The sequence below is a fragment of the Athalia rosae genome, chromosome 3 (genome assembly GCF_917208135.1).
Source record: "Athalia rosae chromosome 3, iyAthRosa1.1, whole genome shotgun sequence".
Classification (NCBI taxonomy): Eukaryota; Metazoa; Arthropoda; class Insecta; order Hymenoptera; family Athaliidae; genus Athalia; species Athalia rosae.
This window is the reverse complement of record NC_064028.1, coordinates 7,561,488-7,588,320: the sequence shown is the minus strand read 5'-3', so window position 1 is coordinate 7,588,320 and position 26,833 is coordinate 7,561,488. Positions and strand designations below refer to the sequence as shown.

Here is a 26,833-nt window from a genome sequence, read left to right as displayed (position 1 = left end):
ATCGTATTATTTTATACCCAAGTGTATATACGTACGATTCACATTGTATGTATGCATGCATACACATATACGTACGCACGCACATACAGTGTGTCATGTGCGCGGATGTCGACTCGCAAATCACGTAACAGATATGCATGTACACGACGTATGTATATGTATACGTATATATGTACCCATACACGCACACGTGATACAATATCCTCGCGAGTCACTTTTTAATAACATAATTAAAACCGCTTATTATATTCATTAATTAAGTTGCGCTCCGTTGTCGTTCGTTTTTTTTTCTTCTTCTTCTTCTCTTTTTCTTCTCTTACATTCTTATTGGTTATTCTGCTGTGTTCGTTTCAACGGTGCAATGTATATTTAGCTGTAACGAATTTCGTACGTTGTATCGTGTAACGATTATTTCAATAATTTTTCTTGTTCTCTTTGGTTTTGCGTTCGCTGTAATAACAAATGGGAATTTTTGTTGGTCCTATAGACCTTGCTGCAGGTGTTTTAATATTGAAATTTTTAATGGTACGTAAGATTATCTTCCGAGTGCAGTAAATAGGCACGATGAGGCTATGTACCATTGTACACATGTATGTGTTCTATGTACACATTTGTAATAAATGGATGTATGTATAAATGTACATAAAACGTGGGTTGTAACAAAAATAACCTTGGCACAGTTGACAACAAACCGTACGCAATAAATTATGCGGTCCCTTTATCAAAAAGAAAAAGATAAAAAAAGAGTACGAAACTAGAAACGAAATACTGAAGAATCTTCTCCCAATTCGAAAAATACCCGCAGAACGAGAGAGAAAAAAAAAAGATAGAAATTTAAAAAGAATAAAATGAAAACCGCGATGATAGTTGGAAAGAAAAAATAACATCTCATCTTCGTATCTTCATTAAATATATTATTTCGCTTGTGAAGCTTATAAAAACTGGAAAACATTTTATCTAGGTAGTATGGTATGTAAAAGTACACGAGTCACGAAGTATATAAGGAAGTTGCGCGCCGGCGTATTATTCTTTACTCTTCGAGGGCACGACCTTCACGCCGGATGACCACCTCTCGATCTTCTATAGACGCGATTTTAGATCGTGACGGTGATCGTGTTGCCGCTTTTGCTTTTGCTTTTGCCGTCGACTGAGATACGCCTAGTTTTGTTAGCGTATTTTGTTGTTTTCTCTGATCCATTGTCGTTACGTGTACAAGTGATGTAACGAGGCCACTATTATGTTATAACCTTTACGTGTACCAACTATTATACACGTTATATTGTACATTACAAACCGTGATGTGCAGCTCGTGCATGATACATTGTAGGTGCATCACTATTACCGATCGTGGAAAAAGGAGGGAAAAGAAGAGGAAATCATTGGCGTTTTTTTTTCGTATTTTTTTCTTACTTCGATTTTTCAGTTTTTAGCCTTTGCGAATTTGCAGCAATTACAACTGCGGGTGTATCATTTTTTTTGTGACTTTTTTTTTTTTTCCCACTTCCAAGTTGTCTTTAGCAGGAGAATCCCGCGGAAAAATGTTTTTTTTTTTTTCTAATCGCATGTAACCCATATTGCATCTATACACATACTATGTATATATTCTGACTATTCCAAAAGGTGATCAAAATAATTCAAAAAGCATACACGTGTATATACATCTGGGGGGAAAAAAAAAAATTTATCTACTCCATTGCCTACGTTATAATAAATTTATATCTCGTGCAGAAAACTACTACGCCGTTGAATACAAAATTAGCGATTTCTTTTTTGTATTATCATACCTTTTTTCCATTCATAATACATTACGTGCGTCCTATAGAACGCACACTTTTGCATCGACAATAAGTCGCGTTGTACGGTCGTTTTGCTCCACATCAGAGATCTCTGCAAATATAAGTTGACCTCCTGACCTCATCTTGTTTATCTGATCTGTGCGACTCGTACGTACGTATCTGATACAGGTACGTATCAGATACGTAAATCGTACCTCGTAGAGACACTTTTTTGTAATTTCGATTTTTTTTCAACCTTTTAGTCTCACTTTATTACGTGAAATTAACGACAGCTGAAAATTCATCTTGCCGGATTGTTTAAATTGTATAAAATAAAATTAACGGATAAATAAATTCTCTTTGGTAAGCTCCAGCCTTTTTTGAGTCAGTTGGGGCGTCTGCCCTGCACGCAATTTCGCCGAACGAAAGCAGACGTAAAATTTCACGGTGCGAATACATCCACTCGTCGTATTTATAAACATCTAAGATGATACACACACCCTTGTTGGATATACCGTATCGTCTTACAAACGTCAAGTTCAAGGTCGAGAGAAAATGATATTTTCCCCTCGCGATGTCTACAACCCGTCTGCAATATGGCCCGCAATGGCCTCTTTCCGTTCGTACCGATTATGTATTGCACATCGGTTTTTGAAAGGAAGAAAAGTAAAAGTCGTCTCGGAACTTTTTTTTCGAAATAGGACAAAAAATGAATCGACGAGAACCAGAGATAATAAATTCGCTGAAGCGGAATATAGGTAATTATCGTTTCGTCATCATTAACGTCGTTATTAATTGTAAGTGCATTTGTTTCACGAACTCACTTCATGAGACTTCGTCTGGATTCGCGTGCCTTTTAGGCGTTCGTTTAATTCACTATTTTTTCGTCCCTTTCTTCGACTCTTTTTTTTCATTTATCTTTCATTTATTTTGTATTTTTTTCGCGACCAGTCGGCCCGCAGGGGTCAAATTAGATGCAGCTGGGTGCAGCAGCAACAGCATGTAGGTGTGCGTATACGTATACAGCTCTTTTTCCTTTATGTCCGCGGCTATATTTCCCAGATGGCGTGATCCGCCTCCACTAATCTCACCCCTTACGGGGTATATAACCGCCAATTTTTATACATATAACTTTGTACCGTATACCTAATACGAGACTTTTTTACAAGGCTTAGAGTTTAGCTCGTAGTCTCTTCCTCGCTTTCTCTTCAGCTGAAGCAGTCTAACGCAAAAAAAGGAAGAACTGAGAACGTGAAAAAAAAAAGGAAAAAAATTAATGTAAAAAGAGGAGCCTTCTTGTATTTCGCGCGCACTCTTCTCGGAAATCTCCACCCTATCCGGCAACATCCTTTGCTGCACCCTACCTATGGCGCATTAAAATGGTAAACAACAATTTTGAAGGAATTTTTAAACTAATATTCCCGATATCCTACCTGCAGGGATAGTTTTTGTTTAAAAGGTTGATATTCGCTCGAATTTTGAGATTAAAGAAAATGTTTTTTCACCCCTTTCCTTATTTACGCACTAGGATATTTGCTCGCTCATATTGGGGTAAAAAATGAAAAAAAATTTTTTGTCGAGGTTTCTGAGGTTGGTATTCTCGTGTATTTTGATCTCAGGAATCCGAATCTGAAAGTCAAATTAATCTACCTTTAAAATGAATCGAGTTATCGCCAATTTATCGTTCCGAAAAGTGAAAAAAATTGAATGGAAATTCTGCTGAACAAAAAGTGTTGATTTTTGCCCCAAAAAGTGCGAAAGTTTTACCTAAAAATCCAGCCACAATGCAATAATGAATAACATCATATTTATTTTGTTTTTTATCTTGCTGCGTGCATCTTTGACTATAATAAATTATCGACGTTAAAAATCAAGTTTAATAGAAGCTCGATTTAAATTAATCACCATTCAAATATGCATTGAATGTGTAATAATTCTCGTCTAACGAGGTGTCGTCGGAATTCAGATGCCGAGAAACTGAATTATTATAACTGTCATGCAGAGTGTAAGATTTTAATTGAACGAAATATTTAAGTTTGTATCGTACCTATTCATATTCATACCTAAAGATGAATGCAATTTTTGTAATTTCATAACCGCCTTTTATATCTTGATCATGCGAAAAAACCGGTTTCTACGTTGTATATTATTTTATGCATTAATTATTACGATAATTATGCAGTTTTCATGCTTATTGTTAGCATACTGCAATGGAAAATTTCGGGAGATTTCATACGACGTAAAGCAGTGGAAAAATTTTTATCAAATTTGTTTATAAAAAGAAAAAAAAAAAGAAAATAATCAAATACTAATAAACCCTAAAAGGGCCTGACGTCACTGTCTGACAACTTTAGAACCGAATTTTTCGAATCTCTAAAACCAGTTCTCTGGATTCCATCTCTGCTTTAGATTTTGTATTTCATACCAGCGATGCATTTTCATATTTGAATAACTGCTGCCACGGCGACGACGTCGCCCGTATAACCCAAACGTATGTACAAAACATTTCGGGTCAATGCCGATGTGAATTCTTCTTTTTTATATATATGCATATGTATGTGCAAAGTTTTGGTTGAACCGATGTTGAACGGAAAACTAAAAAAAAAAAAAAAGATAAAAATTAGACTAGGAAAAAACAGAAGTTTTGATATTAGTTTCTAGAATGCTATGTGACATAGGTATACCCATATACCTACGTAACCTATATACTGATTTGTATATCCTCTGTGTACTTTTATTGCCATTTTCGAAACTAGTATTTCAGTATATTTATAGCGTATCTATAGCAATCTCTACTCCAAAATGTCGAAAGTTTTACGTAATAAAATGTGAGGGTAATGGCGCCAGTCGATACTTACATATTACTCTTACTTGTATTTTATTTTAATGTTTACAGAAACAAAAAATTTATAATTATTTTAAGTATATAGAAAACTTTATTCCGTCGACTCGGCGAAATTTGATTATTTTTTTTCAATTTATTCGCACAACTTTATTTCTATTTTTTTGGCTCTCGTAGTAGCGGGAGATGTTAGCGAAACGAAGATGTGAAATTTATGTTGAAATTAGTCACCTTTTCACTTTCCATACGTAAACGTTCAATTTTTAACAAACAATGTGACGAAAATTATGCAATATATTTTGATATATTTCACATCATATTTTATTTATTTATTTATTTTTTCTCTCTGTTCATCGCCGCAATAATTAACTTGCACATGCAAATTCTCGATATTGTATTATTATGTATATTGCCAAAAAGAAATGTCACGTCAATTTCGCTTATTTATGTGTAAACATATGATCACATTATTTTCAAAAGGTTATCGGCATTCCTTCAGCGATGCGAAATTATTAATTGATCATATTTTTTCTTTTTCTTTTTTTTTTTAACAATTTTTATTCGTTCTCATCACAAAATTGGCCTCCTTAATTTCGCTATCATTTTCTGCCCTGCATCAAGGCGGTAAGGAAATTTGGCAAACGTGATTGAGATCCATAACTCTTGCCCCGTTTTGTTAGCGGGGTGGTAGGTATGCAGGCGTTCCTCCAGGAGCGCAAGGCGTCGCGATTCCCGTGTAACAAGCCTTTGTTTTAAAAATATATCTCTTTTTTCTTTTTCTTTTCTCCATCGTCAATGCGACCCTCAGTCGACGTCGCGACGCCCCCCCCTACTTCCCTTTGCGAAAATTTTTTTTTTTCCTCTTTTATCATCTCGCACACGACGACGCGACACACACCTGCGGGAATACTTGCGCGTGACCGCCTGTCGGAGAAAAAAAAGGTACAGGGGTCGAGATAAAGAAGGGTAAACGGATAGTGGAAGAAGGAAAAAAAACAAGTACACACGAGAGAAAAACCCGGTGCAACGAGTTTTAATACCGGCCTACCGATGATCATTGGTGTAGGTCACTAGCTCCCACGCGTCAAGGTGGCTCCTGCAGGGGGAATTTAGGGGAACGAAGGGAGAGGAGGAAGGAGACGGCGTTTGCCCGCGTGTCTGGTCAAGGTGCCCGCTGACTTAAAAAAGGGGCCCCTCGACCGCTTCTGCGTTGCTTATGCCCGTTTCTCTCGTACTGGTTAGCGGCTCATGCCGCCGCTGCTGCTTCTCGGGTTTGGCCTTGTCCAGGCATGGAATTGCGTTCGCGAATATAAACGCGCGTGGTGGTTCGCATTTCGTCGGTTTTCTCGTGCTACGGATACGTAGATGTGTACACTTATGTACCTACGTTATCCGTGTAATGTACTTGTGCATGTATGTATATGTACATAACGCAACGGCGCGCCAGATTCAGCGAGATCCCTTTTCTTACGTTTGTAACACATACCCGCATACCTACATCCTATGTACTCTATTCCTTGTGTATTTTTATTTTCCTTATCGTTCTGCGGTTAATATTTTAATGCAGCGCAATCGTGCCTTCTCCGTATACTATGCAATCTGCGAGGTATATTTTTTAATTTTTTGCAGGTTGCAAAGGTCTCTGTGTGTGGCACACGGCATACGCGGTATAGAGAAAAACTTTACGATGACAATCTTTCTTTTCGTTTTTATTTTATTTATATTTTTTAAAATGTTCTCTCATTTTTTTTACGTCGACTGCAGCTGAACACGTATACTCCTCGCTTGAAACTTTCATTACCCACAATCGAAGAGTATGCGTTTTACTAAAAAGAAAAACATAAATTCTATACAGATTTGATGAAATTAAGAATGAAAGTAATAAATAAATAAAGAAAGAAAATATTTGTTCTATTCATAAGTTTAGAAATAAGATAAAATTGTTCAAAATATATTTTGCACTTTGTATAACTTTATCACATATTCGCGTGTTATTTACTATTTTGCTAATACCAATACAGCTGTCGAGTCGCGCGTATCGTATGTGACGTAGTTTTTTTCTTTTTTTTTGAATCAATTTTTTTTCTTGCCTCAAGCACACATGTAAATATAGACCTAACTGTGTAACCGACTGAAATGCGATTAACTTGCGCGAGACAGACTACCAGACGGCGGCGTTTCGGCAGACTTTTAAATACACTGCAATTAGATATGTGCGCAAGGTTTGCATAGGTATACGCGTGTGTGCGTGCTTGCCATTTGCTAATTTGTTGATTTCGTTTTGCTGCTCTGCACGGCATAATGAAAAGGTATAAATGTACTCACGTACACACCTGGATGAAAAGGATGATGTGTGCGTGTGGTATGAAAAATTGTGGACGATGACGTAGAAACGAAGGCGGGTCTCCTCTCCGGTCGATTCATATAGAACTCTCAGCGCAACTCGCGTTATTGTCCGGGTCAGGGATGTCGAGGACGCTCGTGGGCGATACACATACCTATATGTATTATACTTGTGTACGTACATACACATCGTTGTATCCGACATACCTATACAAGTTTAGAATTGGTGGTGGCGTACGTACGTGTGTATTTATATGTAAAACTTCGGAAAGACGCGCAACGGCCGCGACGCGACACCGCGATCTTCCTCGAACGAAGACAGAGATATTGTAACATAGTTTTCTCGTCGGTTTTGCGAATTCACGCGAGAGATTCGCGTATAAGAGCTGAAATTTTCTCGTTTTTAATTTTCCTTGTTTTTTTTTTGACTTTTTTTTTGATTTTTTTTTTTTTATACTCATCGAAATAACGTGAATACGTAGGGTGAGATCTATGTCGTAACTTTGAATAAAAATAAGATGAAACCGACCCCATTTTCAAGAGTTTCGCAAGCCCGAATGTTCTACAAGTTGAAAATCCTCAGTTTCTATAGCCGTTTGATCCATTTCTATTTTAAATTGATTGATGATAGGATAGTTTCTGATGCATGGCCCGCTGGAGACAAAAAACAAATATCATAATGATCTGGCAACGCGCCATCAGGTTTTAGAAATTCTCCCAATGCAAGATTATCATCATTACTATTTGAGTATCTTCAATGTCTCTTCCGCTCATTCCCAATGGTATTCTTCATTTCTTCGTCGTATTGATATAATAAATTACACTTTGGCGTCACCCTGACCCAGCGAATGCAATGGAATCAGCAGCATCATCATCATCATCATCATCATCATCATCATCATCATCATCATCATCATCGCGATCATCATCGCTGCAATCACCATCGGCAAGGGGAACAACGAATGAAGGAACCTAACAAGTGCGTGGTCATAGATGTGGTGTATGAAAATTTACGACCGTAATTGCCGAATCAGGCTTCTATTTATACGTGCGAAGCATTATCGCTGAAACTTTGGCCCTCGGGGAAGCATTTCGTTAAAAAAAATCAATCCCGATGTGACTGAACTGCCTGGAAATACTGTGTTTTATTTATTATTTTCCATTTCATTTGTAGAGAATTATTTCGGTATATCCTGGGAAAAGATACAATTTTGCTTGGATTTTATCCGTGAGAGAGCTTGAATTACCGGACTGAATTGTTAATGATTATTATAAGGTCTTGGGGACTGGAACTTCCTGCAGTAATTATTTCTATGATATACGTACACTCATACTATAGTTAGATTGCACCGTGCGATTTACTCGGTATAACACGCGGGAATGCGTTATTAATTAGCTTGCTACAGGGCGTGATTCTATACTTATAATAATGTAAGTTGCGTAATGAATATCAGGATATACGTATACCAGTTAACCGATCGCAGCTAATCTTCCTACACGGTATACTGCTTTGCTTATGTGAATACGAAATTACGGATAATATACATGGCTAGCTCGGCTGGATGACCGTTGCTGGAAAATCCAAACAGAAATTTATTAGTAGGCGAACATACCAACGATGTTGTAAATGATTTTGCTATTGAATTAAAGGGGGCGGTTATCTGCATCGAGTCATGAAATAGATTTAAGTAATTGAGCAATACTATCCTCTGTTGTGACTATTAATTACAACAATCCAATTAAGTAGCCGCATGTCTCAACGTGAGTCATGAAAACCTTTATTATTAACATGTTCAGGCATTTATTATATCTACCAACATATATTCACTTGACTGTAATGAAATACTTGTGCAATGACAAACTCATAATTCACACGCTATTGAAACTATAAAAAATCTATTATTTTTTTTTTTAGGGCTGAGTCTCGACAACAGCAACCTGTCGATGTCTTCCGTTGGACCTCAGAGTCCTCTGGAAATGAAGCCTGACACTTCCAGTCTCTTGAACAGTGGAAATTTCAGTCCTTCCGGACCCAACAGTCCAGGGTATGTAAAACAATTGATGGAATGGCGAGTGGAATGGCAACGTTTTTCTGTACCAGAGATTCGATTAACTGTTTCAATCTATTCTATTCCATTCTTCTTTTCAGATCGTTCAGTGTCGGAGGGCACAGCAGCTTGCTTAGTACTTCACCTGGAGCCCAGAGTAAGACAGGCGGTGCGGGATCTCCGTATCCACCAAATCACCCTCTCTCAGGAAGCAAACACCTCTGTTCTATCTGCGGAGATCGTGCCAGTGGGAAACACTATGGAGTTTATAGGTAAGTTTCACACGCTCTGTTAAAGTCGCCCACCTTGCCTTGGAAACAAGGCTGTTTCTATTAATGAAATTGATTATGCTTCGCTTATAATAAGAGAATTCATGGCAGACGCTGCGTTTGGAAGACTAAATATCTCTCACCTAAAAGTATCAGGGGCGATATCATTTCAGGAAACTCTGCAGCAGATACCATAGAAAGAGTCATTAATCTTGTTGACTGAAAACGTAGCAAAGTTCTCTTAAGCCACAGAGGTCAATAATTCCTCAGATTTTATCTCTTGCATTATGGCCTTCGTACACTGAGAAACAAAAGAAGAATGCTTAGAGATTGCCCTCGACCTATTGACGAGCTTGACTGATCAAGGAAGAGAGAGGTCGAGGTCGTGCTTATGATCATGCTTACGTAATAACAGGATGTTGAACTTTTAGTAGTTGACTATAGTGAAGTAAGATCTCTGGACTCTATTACTTCAGCTTTTTTTTCAAAGACTTTTGCAGATAAGTGTAACTTCTCATCTAAATTTAGAAAGAGGTCATTATTGAAAAATTTCATAACAATCAGGCTTCAGTTGATGTTCGATCGGATGACATGAGGTGCAGTGGGGAACATTGTTACCCATGTGTTACAACATCTCAAGGCGTATACAAATTTTTATCTCGATAAGCCAGTCATTGACGAAGTACAAGTGTAACTCATGTAGCTTATGCGGGTCGATTATGATCTTAAAACAAGTCAGTATGCGTTATCTTGACGCGGAATGTATAAAGGGTTTTATAACATGTTTTGAATGCTGCTGAACCAGCTGTGCTATTGCTAACAGAAGTAAGAAGTGTTTATTTTTTTTGTTTTGTTTTTGATGGGAGATTCTAACTAATTTCTGATGTTGTTAATAATGGGAGAAAAAATATATAAATGCAAAAGCAAATGTTGATCGGAGTGTTGTTACAAAAATACCTACCATGCGTTGAGGTTGTATCCTTCTCTTTATTGCACTTCGTAAATAAAGATTATTGCGCGATAAGAGAAACCCCATCTTTTTGCAACTGCATAGCAACTGAGTAGTATATGAGGATTATCGTATGAAAAAGTGAAGCAAAACTTATAAATAAACATTATCATGACATTTAAACCTACCCGACTACAATAAAGATTATTTAGTATTCTCTAAACTTGTCTCTGCAGCCTTTGTTGATATTGCCACCGATAGGTATGATGAAAAATTATATTGGAAACTAATCAGACTGGAAAGAATTGTTTTGACGCGAGCTAATCCCAATAACAATTTGCACACCCTTAACTTTTGAATTGATCAGAATTGATCATTTCTATTCCTTCCTATTGCCTGTAGGCAAATTCAAGAGTCAGAGTTCACCCACGTTATACATATGTGTATATGTATACATTTTAACGTGTAAATACGAGGAGAATCGTTATTGCATCAGAGTCAGACGTTTGCACGGAGTAAGGAGGTATACGCATACTTAAAGATACTTGCACTCACCAGTTATTGTATGTATGCACAGCCATGCGAAAGACTATGCAACCTTGGACTTGCCTATTGTGCGAGCCTGCACGTATATTAAATATACGTACGCATCGTTGACCACCCAGCCATACTTCCTTTTGCAAAGGGTTTATGCGAAGCTTCCGAATCCCTGCTACGGATAATAAGTAATTAGGTAGTCATAGAAATTACTGAATTTCCCTATACCAGCTAGCCGGCCACTCACTCTCCAAGGAGTCTGACTGAGCTAGTTGAGCCATTTTTAATGATTAGCCAAAGTGATATGGAAAACATAAGGCAGTAGAAAATAGCATCCATTCATTTTAAAAAATAATTTCGAAACTCTGCAAAAATGCGTTATACGGGCACACCTAAATGTGAGAATACGGTTGACATCAGCCTCTCCTTTGAGCAGTGGGACCTTTAAAGTCAACTTACTGACTTTCTGCTCACTTGTCTCGCCTTGAGTTCTTCCTCGTAATTGCTCAAGTTTATGGTCATCTCTCGACTCTCTTGCTACCAGTCAGACTCGCTGGTCTACACACAATTATTTCAGTACATCATACGTATGTTTCGAGAGTGGCATTAAGCTGGGTTATTACTTTGAGTATGATAATGCTAGACTTGAACTTTATTTTATATTTTATGGCTTGATACTTTCAGCCAATATTTCGAATGTAGTTTTTGAATTATCGAAAGAGCAAATGTTTGAGAGTTGCATCCCTATTATGAAAATCAAATCAGCTTATCAATGAATATAAAACTCCAATCTTCATGACAACTAATAGATGATAAGCGTTCTTCACAGAATCCCACATGTGGGTGGGTAGATGTTAAAAAGAGATAATCTTCTTATCATTTTCCAATCATTTGATTTTATGCCTTATATACAATTTCGGACCACCACAGTCGCTTTGATCTTATTGTTTATGAGATACAGAAACTGTGTAGAGCGACAGATGCCCGACAGAGGTTGTAATCTTATGCGTATGAAATATTTGAATATATTTATGCAGTGCACTTGCGGATCGGTGTTAGTTATATGTGTAGGATGTTCACGTCACGTGTGGGATGCATTATTAACTTCTTCAATGCCACCGACATTTAGAATCACGTCGGTACAGTTGCAGCTGAATAATATTATATAGTATGTCACTAATTCATGCAAGTTCCTCATACATATAGTAACAATTTGCATATGCGATAGGATTGCCTCTCTATGACGCGTTATGATATAATTAATTTATTGACTTTTACTGTTCAAATGTTTTACAAGTAGATGATTTTTATTTTTATTGAATAAATTTCTGCAATGAGTATACGTAATAGTTTATGTTCGGAGTCGATAGGACCAACGAAATATTAAAAGCATGCGGTAAAACGAAAGAAAATAAACATTGGCAATGTGCCTGACAGTTATACTAATTTGATACTGAATGAGGTTGATGAAACTTTGAAAGATTCCCACACTAATTGACTTCAAGTTTATCCTCTAGTTTTAATGTAGATTTTAACACATAAGTAATTATCTGCTAACAGATTCTATCAATTTTTTTGTATTTCGATAACTTGTAGCGCAAAAAACGATATATACCGTAAAAAGTACTCGTGAATTACGCTGTTGGAGTGAACAGTAAATCCTTTTCCTCAACTTGTTAGTAAAGAAGCTGTTTAATCTGGTGATCTAATAAAACATGTTGTTTTACACGTTCAAAAATAATTTCATGGTGAAAGTGTTAAAGTACGGGGGAAAAATGGATAGCTAAGGAGTAGCAACAGTAGTCTGGTGTCTTCCTAGGGTGAATCATGTCCCTGCAAATTATTTTACTGTTTTTATATTTGGACTGACTCCAAAAACTTTGGATGCGACTACTGCAAGCCAAAAAATATTATTCCACGAACGATTTATTTCAGTCGCACGGCTGGATATTTTTATACCTACAACGCTTTGGATTTCATGCCTGCAGTGTAGCAGCGAAATGCGAGAGTGTAAACTAAATTTTTGGCGGGGATGTTTTCGTTAGCGAGAGAAATGGAATGGTATTTTAATCCGAAGATCGTTTCAGGTCTCACAATATCCCTGATTAATAACTCCCGACTTCTACGTAAATTTTCCCCAAGAATATCCGAACGTATACAAAATTTGTATAGAATTTTTTTAAGTTTTCTCACATTTAATGTTCTCTTTTTTATATTTATTCGTTTCATTACAGCTGTGAAGGCTGTAAAGGTTTCTTCAAGCGCACGGTACGCAAGGATCTTTCATACGCATGCAGAGAAGAGAAGTCGTGTATAATTGACAAAAGGCAAAGAAATCGCTGTCAGTATTGCCGGTATCAAAAATGTTTGGCAATGGGTATGAAACGAGAAGCTGTACAAGAGGAAAGACAGCGTACCAAGGAAAGAGATCAAAGCGAAGTTGGAAGCACGAGCAGTTTGCACACGGATATGCCAGTCGAGCGCATACTCGAGGCAGAAAAAAGAGTGGAATGTAAACCAGAGCACCAAGGAAATTACGAGGTACGTGTTTTAAGCATCAAAAATTTGTTTCCCTTCCTTCTAACAGTGTTTATATTTACGTAGAATTTCTAGTATTGAGCTGATCAAGGTGGGAGAGCAAATTATGAGTGCCTGATCGTCCCGTTCAGTCAGATGCCTTTGAACAAAAATTCCTTTCAAGTTGTTAAAACGAATAAAACTCTGTCTTCACGTTTACAGAATGCCGTAACTAATATTTGCAACGCTACGGACAAGCAGTTGGTTCAACTGGTCGAATGGGCGAAGCATATTCCTCATTTTACATCTCTCCCTATCGCGGACCAAGTGCGTCTTTTGAGAGCTGGGTGGAACGAGCTTCTCATAGCTGCATTTTCTCATCGATCAATCGACGTCAAAGATGGAATCGTCCTTGCGACAGGGTTAACGGTGCATAGGGATTCTGCACGTCAAGCAGGAGTGGGCACAATATTTGAACGAGTGCTTACAGAATTAGTGGCTAAAATGAGAGAAATGAAAATGGATAAAACGGAGCTTGGTTGTTTGCGGTCAATCATTCTCTTCAATCCAGATGTTCGCGATTTGATATCGAAAAAAGAGGTCGAACTACTTAGAGAAAAGGTTTATGCCGCGTTAGAGGAGTATACCAGAGCTGCCAGGCCCGATGAACCTGGCAGGTTTGCCAAGCTTCTTCTAAGACTACCTTCATTACGCTCGATAAGTTTGAAATGCCTGGAACATCTATTTTTCTTTAGGTTAATAGGAGACGTACCTATCGATACTTTTCTCGAAGAAATGTTGGAGTCTCCATCAGATCCTTAGGAAGAGGAGGTGTGTCGCATTTTGGGGCACGCCGACATGTGACTTCTGACGCATTCGAATTTTATGCGAATAATACTAATTCGTTTATTAGGTAACTCATAATTTCTTTCTGTTTTTCATTGAATTTTATTCATATTTTATTACTTTCATGTAATGTTATAACAACCAATGCCTCGTTTGTTGATCGTTTTGAATCCAGTTACACATACACACGCGCGCGCACACATGCATCCATCCACCCACACACACACACACACACCCCGAATGTGTCAGGAAAAGCATGTGTAAGTTGTAAACCATAGGAGGTAAATGTTTAATTGAACGTATGCAAATTGCTTTTTGTAAATTTAAGCGTAGTTTTTTGAAAATTTATAATTGCGTTTTATAATAACAGTAATATATTATGTGTACAGTAAATCGATATTGGGAGTAGAAATTTGAGCGGGTCAAAATTGGGACAAAAGTGATATACACGGTGCTATATTCTATTCTGAAATGTAGGCGTTAAGATTTTAAAGTTGTCAAACAAAACGAGATGTTGACATTTTTGCGCTTAACTTTATGTTGGTGTTTATCTAAGACATATCTCGATTCAAGAATGTTGTCGGTTGTTTTTTTATTACCGATGAACATCCAACTATGGCTTACAATTTCACACTCCTTATTAGTCGGGAAGCCCTGCAAGACTTAATTATAAAAATTCATAGTTTTATAAATAATTTAAATATCACAAGAAACTGTTATTTGTTTTTCTTTTCTTTTTTTTTCTCTAAATTCAACGCCGAGAAAAATAAGCCGCCCCTCTCCCCTCCACATCTGTTATGGAATAATGTTCCTAAAATAGTTTTTATTGTCACAATTTTAATTAATATCCCAAACCTCCTCACCCCTTTTATCCCAATCCTTCACATAATCGTCGCGACGCGACGCCGATAGATAGATATATTTATTGTTAATTTATGCATTCTTTATTTTGATTCGAAAAGAAAATACCGTCGAATTATATTTACGCTGAATGAAAAAAAAAAAAAAAAAAAAAACAGTGAACTCCATATTTCCGAACATAGAGGATTTCAGTAATTTATTTATTTATTTTTTGTTTTTCAAATTATTATTTTACTTTGGTTTTCTCTATGCATAATACGCACTATATATCGAGAGAAGATCTGAAACATAATACTAATAAATTTAAACAACTCTGCCGAGTAACAATCTCAAATATCTTCACAATCGTTGAAAATTTTCAAACTCTTTCCTTTTTCTTTTTTAATAATATACACTTAGTTTTAGGGATCACGTAGTGGTGAAAAGTCTTTAGAGAAATTTTATGTTTAAATGTATCTGCGAAATTGCGATTCATATAATGTGAGATATGGATAGTCTACAAAATCTGATCTAGTAACAAAATTTATAGCCGATATTGTAATATACTCTGGGATTATTGTGAATCAGACTCAACAAAACTTTTAAGGAACTTTTAAATAAATTTCGATTATTGTTTTACTCGTCGATCAGGTAAATGAGTGGAAAAGAATGCCGTAAAATTGGACAGAGTTCGCATTACCAAATTAAACAAATAGTTATCATTTCGTTACCATGTATATAAAGATAAAAGAAAATTGTATCATCGTTGAGCATTTTTTTCTACTCTCAAATTGGTCGACGATAAATATTTATTAGACACATCTATTGAAAAAAATAATCATTTTATCAAACATTGGTGGATGATCATACTTATTACGATATATACATAAATTATGACAATTAATATTAATGCATTGATAAAAAAAAATATTTCTATTTTCGCGTGATTGCCTACGATTGTTAGCTGTTGGTTATTGTTATCTACTTTACGAGAGTATTCGCTGTTAATGCTTATGCGATAAGAGTCTAAACGATTCGTATGCTAAAATGATTTTTTTTTCTAATTTTATTCTATTCTCATCGTACTAATGCAAAGTTGGGATTCGCTCGAAGTAAATACCAAAATTGAAAACGAATCAAATTCAACAAGATTCAAATATACAGATATGTTTTTTCTGAATAATTGAATTTAACCCATCGTCAGTGCTGACTTATGTGGTTAATTTTATGTAGGAAATAAGTATAGAAATATTTTGGTGTTGTTAAAAGGCAGAAAAACCTCTAAATCAAGTAAATATCGTATATTATTAATGTGTATTTCGGAATGAGGTACCAAGTTAATTCATAGTCTTATACCAACTATGGTCGGTTTATCGTTGAAGAGTTTTGTTTTATGTCAAAATTATCGTCTCAATATTTTATATTGTGCTTTGTATATTTTGCTGCTTGTATAATATCAGAATAACTTCAACAATTATTATTATGAAAAGCAATACAGCATAACGAAAAGAAAAAGAAATTCGTATTTTGTATAAAAGTTATAATTCCGTTGAAATTCTTATTTTCGTCTTTCTTTTTTTAAAGGAGAATTGTGATCGTTGGCAAATTGATAGAAGCGTCGTGTAGGGTGCGAATGTTGTTACCTGTGGATAGAGTTTCATATTTAAATAAAATTATATACGTGTTACAATAAAACAAACAAACAAAAGTATCTATATTTCTAAATTAAATCTTTTTTTTTCAATGAACGGTACGAGTTACGAAAAAAAAAACCTCAGTAGCGGTCAGTAGAATAGTTTTTTAAACTTTGTTTATTATTAATAATGTCTATTTACATCGTAAATTATACTCCGCGATCCGATGTTAGGTATTATGTGTATATGATAAAAAATGTAACATTAAATAACTAATCCCACTAATGATATTGAAATGTCAGATAATTGATGTTTTTTTTTGTTGTTGTTTTTGGTTGCGGATTTAAAAACAATCAGCTATGGCTTGGAAAAAAAAGGTCGTATTTACTCTAATACTATGTATATGCTTTTGCCATATCGTTTTGATAACAAATATAAATAAGCACACATATAGAAATGGTTAAATACGATGCTCAAATTGTGTATAGGTGTTACGTTCACTAGCAGCAATGTTTTAATATTAAAAATGTAGTTAGAATTGTATTTCAAGTATTTTCACCATATACATATAATTGTTGCACCTTGCAATTAAACGAAAATTTTTTACATTGTTATTATCCAGAATTGAACTAGGTATTTTTAGATGGCAATTAGATAATTTATTGAATTAATTATCCACGGTAATGAGATAATTTAGAAAATTTTAGGAACCCAAACTTTGGAACCAAGCATCCGTTTTTTTTTTTTTTCATCTTGTTTGTCAATCATTATAGCTTTGATCAGGGAAGGGATGGGGGGTTGGGGTATTGAATTTTAAATAATAAATCTACGACGTCTTACATTACAAATAAGTTACAAAAAATTGCAACGCAACTATAACTTTCAATATATAACTAGATCAGTACAAATGAGTTGTAACAATAAATGGTCTTGCTAATTTGAAGCAAGTCTCATCCCACTTAATAATCAGTAGCGATTTCTCCTACTAACTACCGTACCTTCACAAGAGCTAAGCTAATAAATTTTAAGTGCCAGAGTACTAATTATCTCAATCTAAATGTCGTACAATACTTATAATTAAATATATATAAATATATGTAAATATATAAACATATGTTTATATATACTATATAATGATATAACTATGTGTCGTATACGTATTTCAACATATTTACGAAGATTACCTGTACAACCACAGCTAGTTTATGTAGGTATATCGACATTCTACATTCTGTAATATCGGCTCAGGAACGCGTGTATAGTCTAAGAATTGACGAGGAATTATTCATTGATCATAGTGTAGAAACCATTTTTCCCTTTGAAAGAAAAGAAAATAAATAAACAAATAAGTGAATAAATAAATAAATAGATACGACGTATTTTTTAAGCTGAAAAAAAATTATGATACCGGTATAACGTGTTTGTTCAGCAAAACATAAAAACAGCAATGGATATTCAAAAAATATGAGTCTTTCTGTGCAAATCGGTATAAAAGTAGCTCTTAAAAATTAACATTCCAGATGTACACGAGCTAAGTAGTTCTCATACTTTAAAACAATCCCCCAGTGCACAGCAATGGTTTTTGATGAAAGTTAAATCTTCAAGATAGCTGAATTTTTCTCACTTTCTTCCTCACCTTATTTATTTGAAGTAGTCTCTGAATTCTGTCGTTAATTCACCTTTAAGGTTGAGAATTTCTTATAAAAAGAAATGCGATTCGTTCTTTTCTTCACCAGGGAACAGTATTGAATTCAGCTACCTAAAGATTCGTTTTTCCTCACCGAGCGTTTATCGGATATGAAATAAACTATCAAGTCTATAATTTAGGATAAAATAATGAATAGAAATAATTTCATTTTATTACTTATAAAATATATGATTATGAAGAAGCAGAAATATGTACAGAACATTACTACAGACATATACGCTTTTGTAACCGTAAATATTTTCAATGATGGAGCGATGGAACAAAAAAATTAATGAACGAAAAAACACGCAAGGATTTAAAATGTCATTGTAACAATAGTAGATGTTTTGTAAAGAGTAATAGTAATATATTATTGAGAAAAGGTAAAGAAACAGAGTTAAACCAGGAAAAAAGCTATACGGAAGACAATTGTAAATACGAAGCTAGAAATATTTTTCAGTGTACTCTGTAACACTAAATGATTTATCATTTTCTGAAAAAGAAAAAAAAAAACGTTGATGGAAGATGTAATGGGTAACGCGAAGATATAGATCGTTTATTCCGATTTGTCTAAATATAATATTTTTACGAAATATTCAGTTTTTATTATTATCGCAGATATCTGGATACTCATAATTCACTTAGAACGCTGATACATACCTTGCCCACCTCCAATTTTCCTCTCATTACGTAATCCAATTTTCGAAGTTGACTGGGGAATTTTTGGAAAACCAATAACAAGTTATAAAAACGTCAATAGTTTATTTTGTCAGAGATATATTGGATCGGCCTCATAAACAAGAATAATTAATATTGATGTGTGTGTAGTAGCTGTAACTAATTTCCATTTGAAAATCTTTGCCACCGTCTTCTTTCCCCATCTTCCATTTTGCAATAAATACAGGTGAATAATATGGACTGGTGGTCACGGAAGAAAGTTAAACCAAAATACAAGGCAATAGGCAACCGGGAAGAGTCACACATGGATCTGTAGCTAATATACCTTTTGAGCGAGACATGCTTGCTGTGAGAAGTGGATTAACTTTCAGAGTATGTACACTTTTGATCAATAATGAAAATTAACTAGGGGTAAATTGTATTTAAAAAATAAATAAACTGCATCGTTGAGAAATTGGAAGTTTTAACTAAATTTCACAGCGATTTCACGTTGTGGGCAGTCTTGGCTCCGGCTTATCTGAAAAACAAAGATTCCAGGATCAAGGAGATTTCAAGGTTACACGAGAATCAAAACATTCAATGACCACAGAGACAAAGGTAAAGAAACATTTCTTAGTAAAGTCTGTTGGATCTGTACTTGACGCTACAATAATATTAAATATCGTAGCGGGAATCAAATCACCGATTTAATCTAACATGTTTGTGCATCGATCAACAAACTGAACATGTTAATCAAGAATTTGCATGTATTGTAGCGATTTTACTTGAGGTTTAAAGTTGATAATAGTTTGGACTTACAAAATTTTATCCACAATTCGTTTCATATCTAAGAATTCTTTCAGAACTTCTCTTCTTGTAGGCCGTGTTTGAAAAACATCAAGACTGGAACTGAGTCACCATCGATCTCACGGTATTCCAACATCCCAACGATTCCATCAATATCCATTGATTCACCAGTGAAGAATTGAAGCTCTTTGAATCGTGAGAGAATATCTTTCATAACCTTGTTCATATTCTTCTTGAAGATTTCGACCTGGTCAGGGGATTTCTCTTCCAGGACTCCAACCAATCTAAGTAAAAAAGACAATGTCAGAATTGACAAAAAACAATTCCATATTCCTAGAAAAAGTACTGCTACAGATCTACCGAGTGATTATTCCGTGTTATATGATGTTGATTATACGAATGACTCACTTTTTCATGTATTCCTTCAAATACTGAGTGTAGGATTTCTTGTCACCAAAGGCATATGTTTCTTGGAGACGGTGATTCAGCACCACGTCAACTCCTGATTCCACAGCTTCGTCGGTAGCATCCTCAGCTTCCTCCGCTGACGGATTGAATCCAGCAATTTCAATGCTACCAGCTTTGCGAGTGACGAGCTAGGTATTTCAAACAAATATGGAAGGTCAACTGACGTTTAAAAGTATCGTAATAAAGATGAAGAATCTGTGTACTCACCTTGCCATACACCTCATATACTACGTCATCGACCAATTTTATTTTGTAGGTGTCTGAGAACATCTCATCACCTGAAAAGACATTCATTCATACATCAAACATCTGGAGAGGTTAGGGGGAGATGTCAAATATTATTTACTTCAAAAAATTTCGAACTCGTAAAGAGTTCTCGCTTTTAAACTACTTGATCACCAAGATCGTACATTAGGCAAAACGAATGAACGAAGTGCATCTTTTTGGTTGAGAGAAAATTGAAGGGTATTGAAATGTCACTCTGGTGTCTGGTTGTTAAGAAAACGGTCAATATTGGAGGGTTTCAAAGGTATGAATAACCAATTTTTCAGTCCAGAAAAACGCTAGAACCTTTTTGGATGATAATTACCGGTAAAAAGGTCCTTGTAGATCTTCATTGTGGAAGATGGAGAAAGATTCAATCACAGCTAAAACTAAATAAGACACAGTCACCCAAAAGAGCGAACCGGAAAGGACAGTACGAGAGGGGATCGACAACGATGACGATGACCACAAGAGGGAGAAGTAGGGCGAAGCAAGAGTCTCGAAAAAGGATTATTTCTGCGCAGATTAAGAAAAGTCGGCTACGCAACATCCGCCGCAATAATTTTGGCTCTTTGTGCGCAAGTGCTTTGTGGAAAGCGAGTACTGTACTTTCCAGATCTCCATACATATGAATACCTAATGATCTCCTTGGACTAGGGACCCTTTAATGAGGGACTACCACAGAATAGGGACTAGTAGAACCAGAAGCGATAATGAGGGCCGCTTCTTTGATGTTTCTGTTGCCAGTTTTCGTGGCCTTCTACGGTGGTCGCCATGTTTTGACCGAGTAGTTTCTGGCGCGTTTTTTAAAACATCAATTAATAAACGTAGCATTGACGGCCACTATTCTGTGTCCCTACCTTGGACTGAGAAAAGGCGCCGTCAATAACTCTTTTGTAGCCCAATTTTGACTCTACCTCTTTCCCGCCCCACATTTGTATAGCCAGCTGCGGCTCACCCATGAAAAGAGGAATCTGCGTCGCTTCTTCCCAGACCCTTTTTCGTTTGAATTGCACGTGCAGCAATTCAAACATAATTTATGGCTTTTTAATAAACGATGAGGTGTGAAATTCTTTTCCTTATTTTGTTCTTACTCCTATTGTTAGCATCTATCCATCAAATCGATCGAGTCATTGCCATTTTTTCGCTTTTTGGAGCAGAAAAATTGAGATATCTCGATGAGAAAAATTTGTAGCTCAATTTGCTCAACGGATTCGTATATTTCTGGGGTCAAATTACACTGGAAAAGTGTCCTGCAATCGATTTCAAAAATACTTCATTTTTGGCCCAAAAGTCGAAAAAATCTAAAGGCGTATACCTTCAATTTTCTCAATTTCTGGGTAAAAAATCAAGATTTTCGTGCGGAAGTCGGTCCACTGATACAAGATTACGTTGACGATTAAGAATTGAAATGATGTCAAGAGGCCTTAAAAAAAAAACAATATTGTTCAAATCATCACCCGTCACGATTTGATCATTTGATCTGAACATTCGTGATATTATGCAATTTAAGAACTGCATCGCATGAAATCGTGTCGATTGAACATGATTCTCTTCAGTATTAACGATAATTTTGTCATACATTTGTGAATTATTTTTGCCTGATGCTATATTTTCGCTTGTATAGGGAGGTTTAGGACTTGTTTTATTATTAGGGAGGAAGATAGGACTTGTTCGTTGCAAATTAATTATCACTTTGATTTCGAATTCAATTTACTTCTCGGCGATGAGTTATGCAGGGTCAAACGGCGACAACTATCGTCGGCCGGTTCCGATTATAATTTGTAACAGATTGTTTTAGACGTCGTTTTAATATTTGAAAGAAATTTTAATATTATCCTCGCGCAATTCACTTAGCAACACCTTATCATCCCGTTATGCTTATATCAGACGAATAAAGATCACGCATCTTCATAGGTCACCAAGAATTTGTATATTAAGGAAGGCACCGCACCTATTCCACTCCTTTCGTTTCTCGTCTCTCGTTAGCACCGGACTCATACTGCAAAAAAATGTCAATCGCTAATGCCGGTCGAGTTTTATTTGGCCGAACGCCAAAACTCACGCGAAATTTAGCGCAGATTTCATCCCTCAAATTCTACTCTAGTAAGTACCCGTAAATATAATTTTATATGGTGTACAGCTTTTATGGGAGATTTAAAAACAGAATCTGAAAATGTATATCAATTATTATAGGCCAAATGCCAAAGTACGAGTTCGTCAAAACCGAAAAGGTTGGCGAGAATCAGAATATCGCTGTAATTACCTTAGATCGGATGAAGGGTTTGAACCTTCTGAACAACACAGTAATAAATGAAGTGAACGACGCCGTATTCAAATTCGACAAAGACGATAGCGTCAGCGTGCTCATCCTTACCGGAAGTGAGAAGGCCTTTGCTGCCGGTGAGTTTTCAATTATAATCTTTTAACTAATAGTCAAATAACTAAACTGATTCTTTTGAATTGTCACAATTCACAGGAGCTGATGTGAAAGATATGCAGGTAATGGACTACAGCCAAGCAGTGAAAGAAGAATTCCTCGAAAGTTGGACCGCAATTTCAAAGACCAGAAAGCCTCTAATCGGTGCTGTAAATGGCTATGCTGTGCGTCTGAATTTTTTTCTGAACTTATTCATCAATCCCAGTTCCAAGTAACAACAGCATTTTTTTATAATTCTAATTTCAGCTCGGAGGTGGCTGCGAGCTAGCCTTGATGTGCGACATAATTTACGCTGGGGAGAAGGCGCAATTTGCCCAGCCTGAGATCACAATCGGCACGATGCCTGGAGCTGGTGGGACCCAAAGATTGACTAGAAATATGGGATTGAGTAAGGCAATGGAGATGGTTCTCACCGGAAACTACATGAACGCTGTGGAAGCCGAAAAAGCTGGTGAGCCTTGACTCTTCAAATATGAAGACGTCGTTCGAACTTTTCACATCTGAAAAATAAATTCTTCACAGGTCTGGTGAGTAAAATTTTCCCTCCGGATCAGCTTCTGGCCGAAACAATCAAGCTGGCAGAAAAAATAGCGAGTCATTCACCGCTGATCATTTCTATGGCAAAAAAATCAGTTCACATCGGTAAATATGACAAAATCGATGCCATAAGAAGTGCAGCATTGGGGGTAGTTTCTTTGTTCTTATTTACTCATGTTATTCATCACATTTTTCAGCTTACGAAACAACGCTGAAACAAGGGCTCCAGTTCGAGAGGACGTCATTCTACGGCACGTTCGCGACGGTAATGAAAAAATTATTATAATCATAATTGAAATATCCACGAAGCAAGAAAGAATCATGTGCATTATATAACGTACCCATTTTATTACAGTATCTCGTATACATCTCGTGTTATTTTTTTATAGGCTGATCGAAAAGAGGGTATGACGGCTTTTGTCGAAAAACGTGCACCGAAATACATCAACGAATGAAATAAATGAAAAAGCAAGGAACACAACATGATTCTGAGAAAATGTGAATCCACGCGTTATTGCAATATTTTGCTAATTCTTATCGAAGCGTGAATAACGCGCGACGCAATTTGGATTCGGAATGATTTAATAAATTAATTAAGCTCTAGTGATAGAAGCTTATCGTTCCTGGAGGATCGGGTATGTTCAGTGTTTGATCACGTCTTGTCACGATTTCTACAATCTGCTCCAATAATGAATAAATACTTTGAATAGTAAGAATAAATGATTAATTTTATCTGAAACGAGTTATCGCCGTCCTTACAGAAATAATGTGAACGGAATGGCGGTATAACATATCTCAATGCTCGCCGAATAAGTTTTGCAGCTCATGCTTTCTCAGTCGCAATTTTTATTTTTCGACGCCTGGTAATCGTTCCAAATCGCGATAATCTGATCACCGACAGTTTTGAATTCTTCCCACTGTTCCAGCTCGACGTTATTCTTGATTGTTTCACAGTGGGCATATACGCTCTCCACAATGCATTTATAATCCTTCAGCGCCCAGTCATTTAGAAACTGAAATTGTATGGGTATAGAATTATTTTATCCAGATATCGCGAAGAGGTAATTTATAAAACTCACCTCATTTCGGAATTGCTCTTGTAACGTGTTGAAATCGTTTCGAACGTTTGCCCAACCGGCTACATATATTTGAAAAATGTATGCCAGCAAATTGCTGAAATCCTTGTTCAATAATTCAGCAAAATTTATGAAAATGTCGCTCAGAGGTCGGATCGTTGTTGTAGATACAACTTCTGTATATGGTGTTGGTAAGTCTGGTAGCGCCTGTAATTCAAATTTCTTCATCAAAATATTGGTTTATCAAAGATCAACTCTATTTTCACAGATGTGTTCTATTTCACATTCTACGTTATCGGAAAGCCAAAACATCATATTTATTTCAATTCTCTTTTTCTTTTTACTCATGCTTTTTTAGTGCTCCATATTGATGACGTGAAAAAGTGCAAAGTATGAATATTGCAGAAAATCTTCTATTCTCATAGAATTTATACGTCCGCACGTTATACTCACCCTTCTTTTGATTTGCACATTTCCGGGTAACAATTTCAGAAATGTTCGACATTGGTTGGTCAGATTTCTAATAAGATCTGTAAGGCAGATCGGTCGGTGATTCCTTTCTATCGATTTAATCGCTTTCTGAAGTTCATTATTGATACTCTGAACAGCGCACACCAGATCCTCGGTCCCATTTTTGGCCTACGAAACAAAAATGCGAGTATATGATTGAAAGATAAAATCAAATTATGAAAAGAAATGTACGTAAATGAATTCGAAACAATGAAAAATTCGATGTATTACCTGAGCATACAGACCTTCAAATACCGACTGACCGTAATTCGTGGAAATATTCGTGTAGATTACGCTAAATTCTCCACCCTTAAGATCACCTGCTTCCAAAACTAAATCTGGCACACATTGTACACCTTTGACGTAGTTTCTAATCAGTAAGTACATGTCCACCTTGTCATTAGAATCTGAATAACGATACAAAAAGGAAAAATTTACAAACGCATATTAAGTAACCTGGAACAAGACACTGAATCTATACTGAAACGTTTAATTTATCAACGATCATCATTTGATTTTCAAAATCTAGATAACTTACCGCAGTTGTCATTAGCGTGGGAATCTTGAACGAGAAAGCCGGCTATTATTACTAAAGCCGCAAAGTTAGAAAGACACTTCATGATGTTCGAAGTTACAGAGTCGTTCTACAAAGTGTTCATCGGTGCGGAATTACAGGAATTTATATAAACCTACCGATGAGGTATACCAACGGCAGTCAGGGTCATTGTTTACATTAAATAAGTAAGAGTGATTAAAAAAAAAAAAAAAAAAGTGGGGATTCCGTAATGAAACTTTAGTGGCATGGGTTTGCGTATTATAATCTGCATTACAGCTGTAGTCTGTCATGTGAACAGACTCGTTAACAATCCGCGATGTTATTGAAGTGTAGCTGACGTTTCAAATATGGGAATAAAAAAAAAAATTGTTCAAGAAATATTTTTATTTTCACAGCAAATAATTTTTTCACCGACATAAAAAACCGTATCGAGATATTTTTATTAGCTCGCCACTAGTGGTCATCAACTTGGATCGGCGATGTTTGCGCCTTGTTACAGGCAACTGAAATCGCATGGAATCATAACTATTGAGGCAAATATTAAAAAGTAAATGTTTAATCGATTGATAATTCATCAAAGAACAAATCTCGACTGTTTCTCAGTCAAGATATAACCACGTATCTGTTATAATTACATAAATCATCATATATAATTTTATGATAGTGGATTCTGCGTCAGAAAACTAACATTGCTCTTTTGAACTGTGTTAGCAGCTACGCTGAACCCAGTGAATAGTTAGAAAGGAAATAAAATTCTCCACGTGAATTATTTTACGTGAAATTATTTAACACACGATTACATCGATGGAAATACGACTCTTCATGCATTATCCATCTAGGTATCTACCTATGGGTTGACGCGTGTTCGTGAATTTAATCGAATATCATTCCATTCGAATCCCGAACAATTTGATCGTACAGATCTTACAAACAAACGAAAAATTACAATTCAGCGAATTATAGAGAGAAAAATCAATCAAGTTATTAGAACTTTATAAATTGTTTGAAAAAAACGAAGGGCTGGGAATTCTTTCCATTTTTCTTATATTCGGGACTAAAAAAGTCACTCGTTAGACTCTTGGCCCGATTGGGTTGAGATGGATACGCGGCTAATTGGTATGCAGGTGAATATCTCACCTGGTGTTCTACACTGTACGTGTTTCATTGCCGGGGTACTTTGTACTCGTCGTTTCTTACCGTCTATTTCGACTCTATTCGTTTGCGTGTTCGT

General features: G+C 36.0%; 4 protein-coding genes across 9 annotated transcripts in view; 2 read left to right on the top strand and 2 right to left on the bottom strand.

Annotated features, from left to right (window-relative positions):
• LOC105689964 (retinoic acid receptor RXR) overlaps positions 1-18,880 on the top strand; it is a 32,280-nt gene extending 13,400 nt beyond the window's left edge. For 5 of the 6 annotated variants that reach the window (XM_012407386.3, XM_012407380.3, XM_012407376.3 and 2 more), the window contains 4 exons: positions 8,876-9,005; positions 9,110-9,280; positions 12,998-13,304; positions 13,503-18,880. In XM_012407386.3, the coding sequence (XP_012262809.2) occupies positions 8,876-9,005; positions 9,110-9,280; positions 12,998-13,304; positions 13,503-14,102 (1,208 nt within the window). In that variant the 3' untranslated portion in view covers positions 14,103-18,880. The remainder of the gene's footprint in view (positions 1-8,875; positions 9,006-9,109; positions 9,281-12,997; positions 13,305-13,502) is intronic. The other variant, XM_012407385.3, reaches the window with a different exon arrangement.
• A 154-nt stretch (positions 18,881-19,034) lies between these two features.
• Positions 19,035-20,968, bottom strand: LOC105689965 (translationally-controlled tumor protein homolog). The gene is made up of 5 exons (XM_012407389.3): positions 20,809-20,968; positions 20,427-20,497; positions 20,160-20,347; positions 19,764-20,035; positions 19,035-19,482 (listed from the first exon to the last, which is right to left on the bottom strand). The coding sequence occupies exons 1-4, from the start codon at positions 20,834-20,836 to the stop codon at positions 19,804-19,806; spliced, it is 519 nt and encodes a 172-aa protein (XP_012262812.1). The 5' UTR covers positions 20,837-20,968; the 3' UTR covers positions 19,035-19,482; positions 19,764-19,803.
• A 1,461-nt stretch (positions 20,969-22,429) lies between these two features.
• On the top strand, positions 22,430-24,173 carry LOC105689950 (probable enoyl-CoA hydratase, mitochondrial). The gene is made up of 7 exons (XM_012407345.2): positions 22,430-22,589; positions 22,680-22,886; positions 22,963-23,087; positions 23,170-23,374; positions 23,446-23,565; positions 23,658-23,725; positions 23,850-24,173. Exons 1-7 carry the CDS (start codon positions 22,496-22,498, stop codon positions 23,913-23,915), a joined length of 885 nt encoding a protein of 294 aa, XP_012262768.1. The 5' UTR covers positions 22,430-22,495; the 3' UTR covers positions 23,916-24,173.
• Positions 23,998-26,304, bottom strand: LOC105689951. Its single transcript, XM_012407346.3, has 5 exons — positions 25,585-26,304; positions 25,278-25,453; positions 24,990-25,175; positions 24,540-24,743; positions 23,998-24,473 (listed from the first exon to the last, which is right to left on the bottom strand). Exons 1-5 carry the CDS (start codon positions 25,664-25,666, stop codon positions 24,294-24,296), a joined length of 828 nt encoding a protein of 275 aa, XP_012262769.2. The 5' UTR covers positions 25,667-26,304; the 3' UTR covers positions 23,998-24,293.
• Between the last annotated feature and the right edge of the window lie 529 nt (positions 26,305-26,833).